The following is a 12,172-nucleotide window of genomic DNA, read 5'->3' on the forward strand; positions in this document are numbered from 1 at the left end:
CACTCGAGTTAAGGGTTTTTCCTAACCCAAAACGCAGCGTTTAACTTACACTCGTCCGCACTAAACCGGCTATGCATCGATTTCGGTTCGCGGATGTTACACTAGTCAATAGAACTTTTTGCTAACAATACATTTGAAAAATAAATTAAAAGATAGTAATAATACCAATAGTCAATATAAAATTTCGCTAACAGTATTCTGATTTTTCTTTTGTTTTTGGTGATTGATTATTCTGGCAAATATCAATAGTGTTTTTAATTTTTTTGAATGTTTTTTTTCTATTGAGTAGTTATATGAGCAGTCAAAAATCCATTAACCACTAATCAATGCATTGTTTGAATGTTATTCTCTTATTAATGATAAATTTCATAAATTCTTTTATAGTATTATTAGTGATGATGATGAAAATATAAAATTTATTATTGAAATGGATCTTAAAAGAAAGAAAAAAATGAGAATAATTAATTTATAAAAATAAAATATGTAATATATATATATATATATATATATACTTTTGGAGAGCTTTTAAATATAAAAAGAAAAAAATAATGCTTTTAAAATTGTTTAGTTTTAAAGTATGACTTTTGACACTTTAAAAAAATGAGAAAAGAAGGAAGAGAAAAACAAAAAAAGTGGCTTTCAAAGCTTTAAAAAATTAAAAGCCAAAAAAGTGTGATTGGTAAAAAATCGGTTGTCAAGGCTTTCAACATTTTTTAAGTCTTAAAAGTGTGTTACCAATCAGGGCTTAATCTATATAATAATAATAATCTGAATAAATGCTAATAACCACTGCGATTTTTCGTCTTACTTTTTCGTTAAATATTTTTCTTATGTTTATTTTTTAAAAGTCAGATGGTTGCGTCGGTTCTGTGTACAGTTATGTCTACAACAATTGTGATTTTTCGTCATACCTTTTCGTTAAATATTTTTTCTTATATTTATTTTTAAAAAATCAGATGGGTTGTATCTGTTCATTAAAAAGTTATGCCTTTTACCATTAAAAAAAGTCTTGCAGTTGTATCTTTTTATCATATCTTATCCACAACTTTTTGTTCCAATAATTACGTTTATCTAAATGTTTATGTCTTTTGAACTATATATATATATATATATATGTGTGTGTGTGTATTTTCTTAGATAACTAACAAATTATTGTTTGCTGACACGAATTTTCTGATTCATGCTGAATCTAATAATATGAATAATCTCATATCCAAAATTATTCTATAATTTGACTAAAGATTTTAGAAAATCAAGATAGTAATATAAAAAATTAATCAACTTTAATTATGTAACTTACAGCTGTGTTTCTTCATTGTAACTCTTCGTAAAATATGTGTTTTTAAGATTTAACTATTTAATATTTTATTTTTAAAAGTCATGTATTTTTATTATAATTATTATTGATACATTTTTACTAAGTTGGAATTGATTTTATTTTTTGAATTATTCTTATCAGAAAGTTGCATTTACTTATTATAATCTTCTGTTTGATAGTTTCACTTAGATCATTTTGTCATTACATTTGTTTATTAGTAATATAAATATCAATAAATGTTATGATGCTTGTTACTATTTAATTTAATTTTTTTATAAAATATCTTATACTTATAATACATACAAAAAAATTACAAGGTTACCTCGATTCATATTTTCATTGAATAATTTTTGCCTTAATATTTTTTTTATTATATGTTTTCGTTTTGATGGTTGTGTTTTTTGTAACTCATAGTTATATATATTTAATAATTATGTACAGTATATCCCCACTTACTATTTTTCTTCTTTTGAGACAACGTTTAATTTTATTCTTAGCATATATTTTTAAACTATTTTATTACTTTCAAATGATTATATAATATAAAATTCTAAATTTTAAAGTTTAACTTTTTTAAAAATATTTTCCCCGCGATATCGCGAGGCCTAGTATAAATAACTCAAAAGTTGCAAAACTGGAACAAAATCTCAAAGAAGAACATAAGATTTATTAAGGATTCATATATGATCTTATTGGTGGAGTGTAATTACCGGCATGATGCAGCTGCAGAACCAACCAAATTAAACCATATATAGACCTTAGAGTGAAATTCAGAAATAAACAAAGTCCAAATTCGAAAAGTTAAAAGAATTCTACATCAGCATCAAATTGTATAAAATTTACCGAACTCAAAAACAATAAATTCCACTTACTTTTTTATTTTCAATAAACTCCACTTACGTTCGCTAGCTCCATCTGCAATCTAAAGCTTGACCCATTTCCACATAAAATAGAAAGTAAATAATAATTATTTCTCATGTAAACAAACAAGTTTCAGAATCATGCATGCATGTATTTGTCTTTGCTCACTAAATAGTAATAAGATCAACATTTGTCAACCCAAGGATTCAGCAATTGTAGTTTTTTCTTCTTTCATTTATATATATAGTGTCATCATCCTGTTTCAAAATTTCAAAATTTTATGAGAAGAAGTCATGCGAAAGTTTATCAAAAACAAACAATACCAAAGAAAGAAATGGTGGGGATTGTGCTGTTGTGTCGGAAGTTTGGTAACGCCTAAAAATAACCAAATTAAAAACAAAAGTGACGTATTCCTCAAAAATAGCAACACTAACCACCACCACCACAATTAACCTTTTTTTTTTTTTTTTTTTTTCTAAACGTAGAACACACAACGGTTAAGTGGCTTTTATTTTTCCTTAACAGTTTTTTTCAAGAGATAAACATGAACACAAACCGTGACAACAAATCTTGAGCTTTTTGATACCCTAATTTTCTCTGATCAAAAGTAAAACAAACCCATCAAAAATGGTGATGATATAGGCAAAAAGGAACAAGGAAGAAAGAAAAAGAAAAAAAAAAGAAGGTAAGGGCATGGAAGAGGGTCGAAGAGGATCATCTTCAACACCACAATCACGTAAGATCATGGTGATCGCTGACCCGACCCGTGAATCAGCAGCTGCTCTTCAATACGCTCTTTCACACGCCGTGCTCGAGCAAGACGAGCTTATCCTTGTACATGTTGAAAGCTCTGGTGGTTCTTGGAAAAACGCTTTCTCAAGTTTTCTAAGATTACCAAGCTCCATCTCTTCCTCTAGCAGCGGCTCCTCTCCTGCTTCTAACCTTACCGCAAGCGCTTCTAACGCTGCGGCGGTAAGCGCTTTGGCCTCTGAGATAGGTCAAGGAGATGGGAACTTTCTTGAACAGATGAAACGGATATGTGAAATAGCTCAGCCTAAGGTACGTGTACACACCGAGTGTATAGCTATGGAAGGCTTCAAAGCTATAGCGATTCTTCTTCATGGTGACAAGCTTGGCGTTGATGTTATCATTATAGGCCAACGCAGGACAATCTCATCTTCCCTTCTAGGGTATGTCCTCTCTATCTCCATAGATCCCTTTAAGAACAATCATATACCAATTGGCTTATGAATGTTCTTTATATACAAACGTTGGTCTCTTTACATTTTTGAGGAGAGTTTTGAATTTGACAGATCTAGGCGGCCTGGAGGGTCACTAAGAGGTTCAAAAGGAGTAGACACAGCGGAATATCTAATCGAGAACAGTAAATGCACTTGTGTTGGGGTACAAAAGAAAGGTCAAAATGGAGGCTATGTTCTAAACACCAAGACACATAAGAACTTCTGGCTCTTGGCATGATCATATATATCTAGTCAGTTTTTAAATGCTTTCAGGTAGCTTAATGCTGTGAAAAAAAAAGATGAAGATAAAATAAAGGTTACCTCCCCCACTCATGAATCTTCAAGTGTTTAATTTCTTTTCCTCTCATCTCTCTAAATTCTGGCAATGAAATGTTCTTTTATATGTTGTGTTTTTTTCCACTTTGAAAAGTGTGGGTAAACGTAACGCTGTAAATATCTAACACATGACAGCCTAATGACACCAGTGGGAAATAAACGGATGTATAAGAATCTAGAGAGAAGAATATGTTCATATATCATTGTTGTAAAGACAATGGGAGCTTTTGATTAGTCTCTTCAAGTACCAAAAACTTTAGGATCTGTAATAATTAATACAAGCAAAGGAAAAGAAAAAACAGAAACATACGTAATGCCTCTGTGTAATTGCTTCATTTCCAGCCATTTATGGCAGCAGTAGCAAATATTTTGCAGTTACCGGATTCATATACGCTTTAAGACAACAAATACAAAATATTAGGACATGCGTACAAATGAAACCCAACAATGAGAATTAACTTATTGATAGTGCCCGGAAGGCTTTTTTTTTTATTACACACATCAGAGTAATCTATAGAACCTACTCTTTCAAGGTTCATGTCAATTACATCGTGACATGGCACTGTAGAAAGTAGAATTCGTCTACGAATGAATATGAGCATGATCATATCAGTAAATATTGGCAATGATAGAGACATGCATGAACGAATGAAACATCAAAAGTCATGATGTTAGAAAATATCCTTCATAACGAGTTTTTTTACCGGCATGAAACATCAGCTGATGTGTTTAATAAAAAGCCTTGTGTTCATAAAAACATAACAAAAGAATAGCATCAGTAATTTTTTGGTACAGCTTCCACCATTTTGAAACAAAATGGTTTAGCAATGTTGATATAACTCAAGATAGTTGTCAATATGGTTTCAATGGAAATAGACTATACGAAAATGAAAACACACACATAGTGCTCAATCAAGCAAACTAAGTCTTTCACAAAACTACCTACAAACTGACCACAAAAATAGACACCTAGAGTCTATTTGGTCAATCAACACACAACAACAAAAAGAATCTTACTTATGTTGCTAGTATGAACAACACTTTAATTCTCAGCTCCACAACTAGAGAGAAAAAAAAAGAAAGAAAAAATTCTATAGAATAAACAAAACTTGTTGTCAAAAAAAAAAAAAAAAAAAAAACAAAACTTATTGAGGTTGGACGTTGTAAGCTTTGTTTGCTTCGTCGAAACACTAATAAGGATTCCACAAAAAAAATAAAAAGTCTCCGTTGCCAGGACTCGAACCCTGGTCTCTCGGGTGAGAGCCGAGTATACCTCTTTAACACTATTTTGCAATTATTGCGTAAGTGGATGTGATTTATTGCTTTTTTTTTTGTGGTTGACATGGATGTGGTTTTTTGGCTGTTTTATAGCCTAGAATCTAAATGTACGCTTAGGTTTTCATATATACACAAATGAACTAATGCATTTTGTCAAACTATCTTTGAAGAATGGCTCTAACTCTACTTCGTATACATAAATAAACGCACGCTTTTGAAAATCGTCAGATGTTTAAGAGCTAGAAATATATTTGGGGATCCTACGCTTTTTCTCTCTATGGTTTTTTATAAATAGTTTCTTTTCAAACTAAAAGAAGTCGAAACTGTTGATACTTAATTATGATTCATAAAATGGTTTAGTGTATTCACTACAAAATGAGCGTATATGAGATAGAAACTGAACTTTTACATAATTGTGCAAAAGGTAGCGAGATGTCCGACAGCAATTGCAGCTTCCATTGCATTCCACGCGTCCCACCATCCCAGCTGCAACCACAATTCCATATTCTTGTGTTAACATTTTCACACTTGGCTTCTAGTTAAAACTTATCTTTCACACAACCGAAAAATTAGAATTAATACTTCAATTTAAATTTAATATCATGCATACTAAACTGAATTAAAAAAAAAAAAAAAAAAGACTAGTGTCCATAATTATCTAATATTTTATCATAAGATCCATCTTTTAACATTATTAACATTCATTCTTACTATTAACTCGACTAGAGAGACCACTTAAGAAAACTTCTAGTTGTTAATATGAATCCTACTTATTATTTCTACAAGATATTATTTGCACAAAAAAAAAAATTAATAATATCAAAGCCTTATATATATCTATCTACTATATATATTGAGTAAACTATGTTTATATAATATTAATACCAAAATAATATCTTGTAGAAATATAGAATGCAAGATCAATGAATCAAATTTTTTAGAAGAATGACTTATTGTCCTTAGGTTTTCTTTTACATCTATCTTTTGGCAGATCAAATTAAAAATTTTATTAATTACCTCTAGCTCGTTAATATGTTTGATGCCTGTTTAAAAAATTCCCGCCTAGTACTGATTACACCCTGTCAAATCACTAGACCTACATTTTCCGTCTCGATTAATGACTAATCCCTGTTTAGCATCGATAATCTAATTATGTTTGTCTAATTTGATTATAACTTGTCTAATCCAATTATTTTCCGTTTAATTTTTTTGTATACGGATTATTTTTAGAGCCAAATATAAATTAAATACCTTTTTTGTTATTTAGACATTTAAATTAAGAGTTTGTGATGTTTTATAATAACTTATATACAATTTTTTAATGAAAATCATAAAATTTTATTTTAAAATTATGTTTTTTATGTGTTTATCATAATTTTGAAGACAATATTATGATAATTCTAAAATTAATCCCGATTAATGTTTAATCTCGGATTTTTTTGCTATGTGCTAGGCCCATCCCGACCACTCGATTAGTGCCTAACGATTTCTAAAACAAGTCGATCCAAAATAAAACAACAATATATATATATATATTAGCCTAATTAAACTGACCCAAACTTATATACACCGAGAGAATTCAACATTTTATTAGTATTGAAAACTTGAGTACTGAACATAATTAAATAAGAATGCACACCTTTACAACAACAGTAAACACTACAGTAACGAAAATGAAAATGAAAGCAGATGTAAGAAAGGCTTACCCTCCACGGTTGTTCTTCCTCTAGGTCCTCCGTCCTCATCATCATCAGGTGGCTGCTGCAACGGTTGCTGTTGGAATAGGTTCTGATCGCCAGGTGCCTGCTGCACAGTGTAGAATAGAATCATATCATTATATATATACGTGTTTGTTTGTTTGTTTCTACGAACCCTATTATTTGTGCGACCATTTCTTTTTTTTTTTTTGACAGCAAATTACAATAGGAACTCCTCCTTATCCGCCTCAATCTCGTCCAAATATATCTTGAAAACAGGCCACTCAGATGGCGAAGACACCATTTTCACCAGATCTGAACAGTCTGTGAGAAAAATAACATTCTCAATATTCGCACTGATCATGCAACGCATTGCCCAGATTAAAGTTTCCACTTCTGCGTGGAGGAGTGACAAGTTACGGCGAAGGTTAGATGCACCCATAGTGGGAGATTCTCCCTCAGGAGAAATGCAATATCATCCTCGGCCTGTATACTGGTCAGTCACCTTCCAAGATCCGTCCACAAAACATCGGAAGCAGTTCCCATATCTGTTGGCTGGAGCCATTTCCGTAAGCATAGGGCCAGTAGTGGGATGAGACCCATTCTGATGAGAAATTCCTACTGTATTTGCTTGTGCCGAGAACCAAAGTTTAGCTTCCTCCTCCGTTAACTATAAAATCGCTAGCGGGTTGGAGTCCAAATTGCTAAAAAACTTATCATTCCTGGCCTTCCAACTATACCATAGAATCCATGGGAAGATATCCGCTGAAGGATTCTGCTGGGATCTCCAAAATAAATAGTCCATGTTTGCATAGACAGATTCTGAGGAGAAACAGTCCAGAGATGTCGGGAAGGAGGACAAAGCCCAGACCTGCCAAGCCGGAGTGCATAAAAAGGGCATTATTGATTGTTTCCTCAGATCTACCGCAACGGCCACACTCAAGATCACGGGTCATGCCGCGTCGCCGCAGATTAGTCGTTGTCGCCATACAACCCGTAATTGCTTGCCATAAAAAATGTCTAATTTTTGGTGGGCACCGAATCTGCCAGACAAACGCCTGTAAAGGTATAATGTTAGGGCCAAGAATAGGGGCATAGACCGCCTGGGTCTGACGTAAAGCATTATACCTAGATTTAACTGTGTATAAACCAGTCTTTGTCAAGTGCCAACCCAATCTATCCGGTGAATCTGGTTTACCAATAGGTAAAGCAGAAATAATGGCAACATCTTCCGACTCGAAAGAGGCCGAAAGTAAAACCAGATTCCAGAAAAGAGAGCTCATGTCAATAAAGGTTTCAACTCTAAGCGTGGGATCAATGGACCATTTCATATATTTTTTTTCTAAGAATAAATAGAAAGAATAAAAAAAAAAAAAGATTTTTTTATTTGAATGATTATTTCGAGCGGGTTAACCTTATTTCGGTTAACTTTAAGTCTTTAACCATAAGAAAATATACTGTACACAAATGTTATTTTTTTTTTTTTTAAGAATGTAAATATTCATTTCAATATGAAAGTTTGAGTTACACAAATAAGCATAACCTTACATGGTCCCATGCCAAAAAAAAATAAAGGATAAAAAAACATGGAAGCATACCACGTTCTTGCACCAAATCATCAAATTCAAACCATTCGCATAAGAAAATAACTTTTTAATAACAAGAAAAAAATGTTAAATCTCCGAGATCTCCTGACATAAAGAGATTTAGATGGTTTTTGTAGTTCAACTGTACATGGTTTGGTAACATATATGCCTGATAAACACATAGTCCGACAGTCTAGCTTAATAGAAATGGTATATAGAAGGTTCAATTCGGTTTCAACGTCTGATAAACACATAGTCCGACACTCTGCATGTCCCAATGTGCAGTGACTATTTTTAAGCCTGATCTTCAATAATCTGTTCTACGAACTCCTTTTCCGCACCATGCATGTAAGTCCTATTAATTATTAATCTCATATGTACATATATATATATATATATATATATCTTATTATATAAAGCATAGTTTTCAAAATTAGTAACTCACCAGATCGTGATATTTGTCAGTTTTAACGATCAGAGATCAAAGTTCAAACTCACCGGATCCTGACATGTGTCAGTTTTAACGATTAAATATCCAAGTTAATAACTCATCAGATCGTGATACGTGTCAGTTTTAACGATCAGAAATCACATATCAAAGTTAGTAACTCATCAGATCGTGACACGTGTCAATTTTAACGATCAGAAATCACAGTTTTCAAGCTTGGTAAAACGATGCATAAGATAATTGTAATCTTATTATATTAAAAAAAACTTTGTTAATCCGAAAAGAAAAAGGATTGTAAATACACTCCTCTATATAAGCAAATAGAATATGACATATTTTTCACCAAACAAAATAATTTTGACTAGCTTTGTTTTTCTTGGTAAAAATTTCTTCTTTGTTTTTTATTAACCTTTTGTTTGACAAGTCTCGAAGGCAATTTGTTTGTTGTCTAATCGAAGCAAACATATAAAAAATTCCTAGATATTACCACGTCTTTTCATCGTCGTTTCTTTGAATTTTGTTTCATTTCTCAATTTCACAATACATACTACGTAATCCTTGACTTTGAAATGTTAACTAAACAGAAAGTGATCTTATATAGTACGTCTTACAAGAAAATAGGAAGCAAGAAATTTTTAAAAAAATAATAAGCTCATTGGAAAATTTTCTCATAAAATAGAAAAAGGATTAAGGAAAATATATATAAAATATTTAATTATAAAAAATATAAATACTCACTTCTATATAAATATAGATCGTCTCATATTATTCATCTAACAAAATAATTTATTCAAAAATATTGCTTTCAACTTTGTTCTATTGGTCAAACTTATGACAACCCGTCCATGGACCCCACTAGCCCCCCGCTAGTTTGCCCCCATAGGCCCCAAGCTGGCCCTACAGGGCATCGATCCTAACCCCTCACTGTGAATATCCAAAGGTCAATTGGTGACAGTTTGTCATGTGGGAAAGTTGTTAAAGGGTGGGGACCAGGGTTCGAGGAACGTCTGACGCACCAATAACCTACTGGTGGATTTGGATGTGAGTTCCTTTCTACGGTGAGGAGTTAGGATCGATGCCCTGCAGGGCCAGCTTAAGGCCTATGGGGGCAAGCTAGCGGGAGGCTAGTGGGATCTACGGGACGGGTTGTTACAAACCTATTTTAATGGGAAGATAAATTTTCCTTATTTTTTAAAACCAAAATATACTCATACTTTCTACTTTTTAGTTTGGAATAGGTAATATTAATATGTTGACCGAAAAAAATGGAACATCAATACATGCATCTTCTTTTCCTAATACTGTATTTTAAAATTTATTGTAGCAGTTTTTGATTGTTTTATTTAATTTATATTTTCATCTTTGAATTACTTGAGATTCATATATTACCGTGATTATAATTTTCTATTATTTCATTAGTTATGTCAAACTAATTTTCTTCTAATTTCTTAACTTTGATTGGTTGGTCATAGACTCTTTTTTTTGTGCAAACGTTATTGTTACTATTCATTCAATCTCAAAAGAAGATAAAGAGGAGAAGGTCATCAACCTAATGGTTGGATAAAATAGGCTAATCAAGCACAAGCCTACAACAAACATAGATAGATTGGAAAAACATAAATCATTGTTGATAGATCCATAAGAGCTTGGAGACAGAGACTACATCATGGTGTGTCAAAGAAACTTCGATAAAATACATTGGAAAATTTAACATTAGTTACTATCAAAAGATTTTGTGACATTAGAAAAAAATCTTTTGTTTCATTGGTTGCTAGAGCAAGCCACTTTGATATAGCTAAAAGACGTGAACATGTTCTCTCCACATAGGAGGAGGGCAGAGCCAAAGTTCTCTCTATGGTGGAGGAGGTTGGATGCAAGGTTATCTCCCCAAGGGAGGAAGATGGAGGAGGTTGGACGCAAGGTTATCTCCCCCAAGGGATGAAGGTGGAGTGAAAGTTCTCTCCAAGGTGGAGGAGGTTGGACGCAAGGTTCTCTCCATAAGGGAGGAGGGCAGAACCGAGGTTCTCACCATGGTTAGTAATACACTATTGTGATGTAATTTATTTTTTATTCAAAATATGTTTAAGCAAACAATTTTAGTGATTAAAAAAACTATGCAAAAGTGAAAGCAAAGAGATATATAAGAGTTGGCTTAATTTGTTTATATAGATATTTTCTAGGTGATAGTAAATAATATATTTGTAACATACAGTATACCTAGGTGTAAAAAATACACTTTTAATGGTAACATACATAAAAAAATTATATATAGATATAAATATTGTATTATAGAAAAAAAAATTATAAATAGTATACAATAAATTTTAATAAATTTTTTTTAAAATTTAATTTAATTTACAAAATTTAAACCCGCATATCGGGCGGATCCTTATCTAGTATATATATATTAGGCTACGGTCGGTAATAGTATAGAATGTCAATGATACAAAATGTTGACTTTTCATTTAGACTACAGAGTACAGAATTAAGCGCGATACACCACTATATATGTCTATAGCTGCCAGCCATTGCAAACGCCTAAATAGATAACAATTTGTTAGATAGAAAACGATTGATAAAAAAACGTACCAGAGGATATGGCATACGTTTAGATCGTAATAAGACATAACTATCCAAGAAGAGACAATGCGAATGACTATAGGTCCGTCGCATATAACAGTTGACGCAGAGATCAAAGGTTTCGCCACATGCATGGTGTATCGAAGCACGTGACACACGTGAAGTGTAGACCATTGAGAGACCCAAGGCACGTGCGGCAGCTAATGGTCCGGGTCCGAGACACGTAGTAAAGCGTCCAGACCTCCCAAAAGTGTGCGTATATTTTCAGTGGGAACATCTCAGGACAGACCCAAGATAAATCGGCCGTTCGACACAAGAAGCCAGTATACTCTTGAAGGCTGACACGGCCGTCTCCATCAACGTCCATTGCCCGGAAAAATTGCCATGCCAAATCCTGTTTTTCCCTAGAGTCGTTGTTGTAATAAGAAATTGCGGCTTCGTGAAGCTCATTCATTATTGATTGTATGATTACGAAGGAAAAGAAAGATAATACGAAAGGAAATTGTGAAGATAAGTGGCTTAGACATACGAAATATGAAGATATGTACTTTGATAAGTCAGAATGTGGAAGTTTCTACGTACAAGATGAGCTCGCGACCCTACTTGAAAGAGCCAATGAATGAAGAGGTACAAGGAGCTCGGAAGCCAAGTTTAGGACCACGATTCTTGTCTTGTTTGTCTCTATAAATAGAGGAAAGAGATAAGAAATAGATGAGTTTTGTTAAGTCAACTGTCAAAGTCTAGTTGTAGTGTTATCTAGTACGTAAACCAGAACTTGTTCCATGTGATATTCAAGCCTGTAAATAAAAACAAAGAGACACAAATAT

At 32.7% G+C, this 12,172-nt stretch overlaps 1 protein-coding gene and 1 pseudogene across 2 annotated transcripts; one reads left to right on the forward strand and one right to left on the reverse strand.

Annotated features, from left to right (window-relative positions):
- The first annotated feature begins 2,662 nt into the window (after positions 1-2,662).
- Positions 2,663-4,080, forward strand: LOC104723855 (uncharacterized). Its single transcript, XM_010442276.2, has 2 exons — positions 2,663-3,369; positions 3,493-4,080. The coding sequence occupies exons 1-2, from the start codon at positions 2,873-2,875 to the stop codon at positions 3,656-3,658; spliced, it is 663 nt and encodes a 220-aa protein (XP_010440578.1). The 5' UTR covers positions 2,663-2,872; the 3' UTR covers positions 3,659-4,080.
- Positions 4,081-5,377: 1,297 nt separating this feature from the next.
- Positions 5,378-11,929, reverse strand: LOC104723856 (uncharacterized; annotated as a pseudogene). The gene is made up of 4 exons (XR_015570642.1): positions 11,355-11,929; positions 6,803-6,840; positions 5,563-5,569; positions 5,378-5,520 (listed from the first exon to the last, which is right to left on the reverse strand). The product of XR_015570642.1 is annotated as an uncharacterized LOC104723856 (transcript).
- Between the last annotated feature and the right edge of the window lie 243 nt (positions 11,930-12,172).

This window comes from Camelina sativa, chromosome 11 (assembly GCF_030686135.1).
Source record: "Camelina sativa cultivar CO46 ecotype springtype chromosome 11, ASM3068613v1".
NCBI lineage: Eukaryota > Viridiplantae > Streptophyta > Magnoliopsida > Brassicales > Brassicaceae > Camelina > Camelina sativa.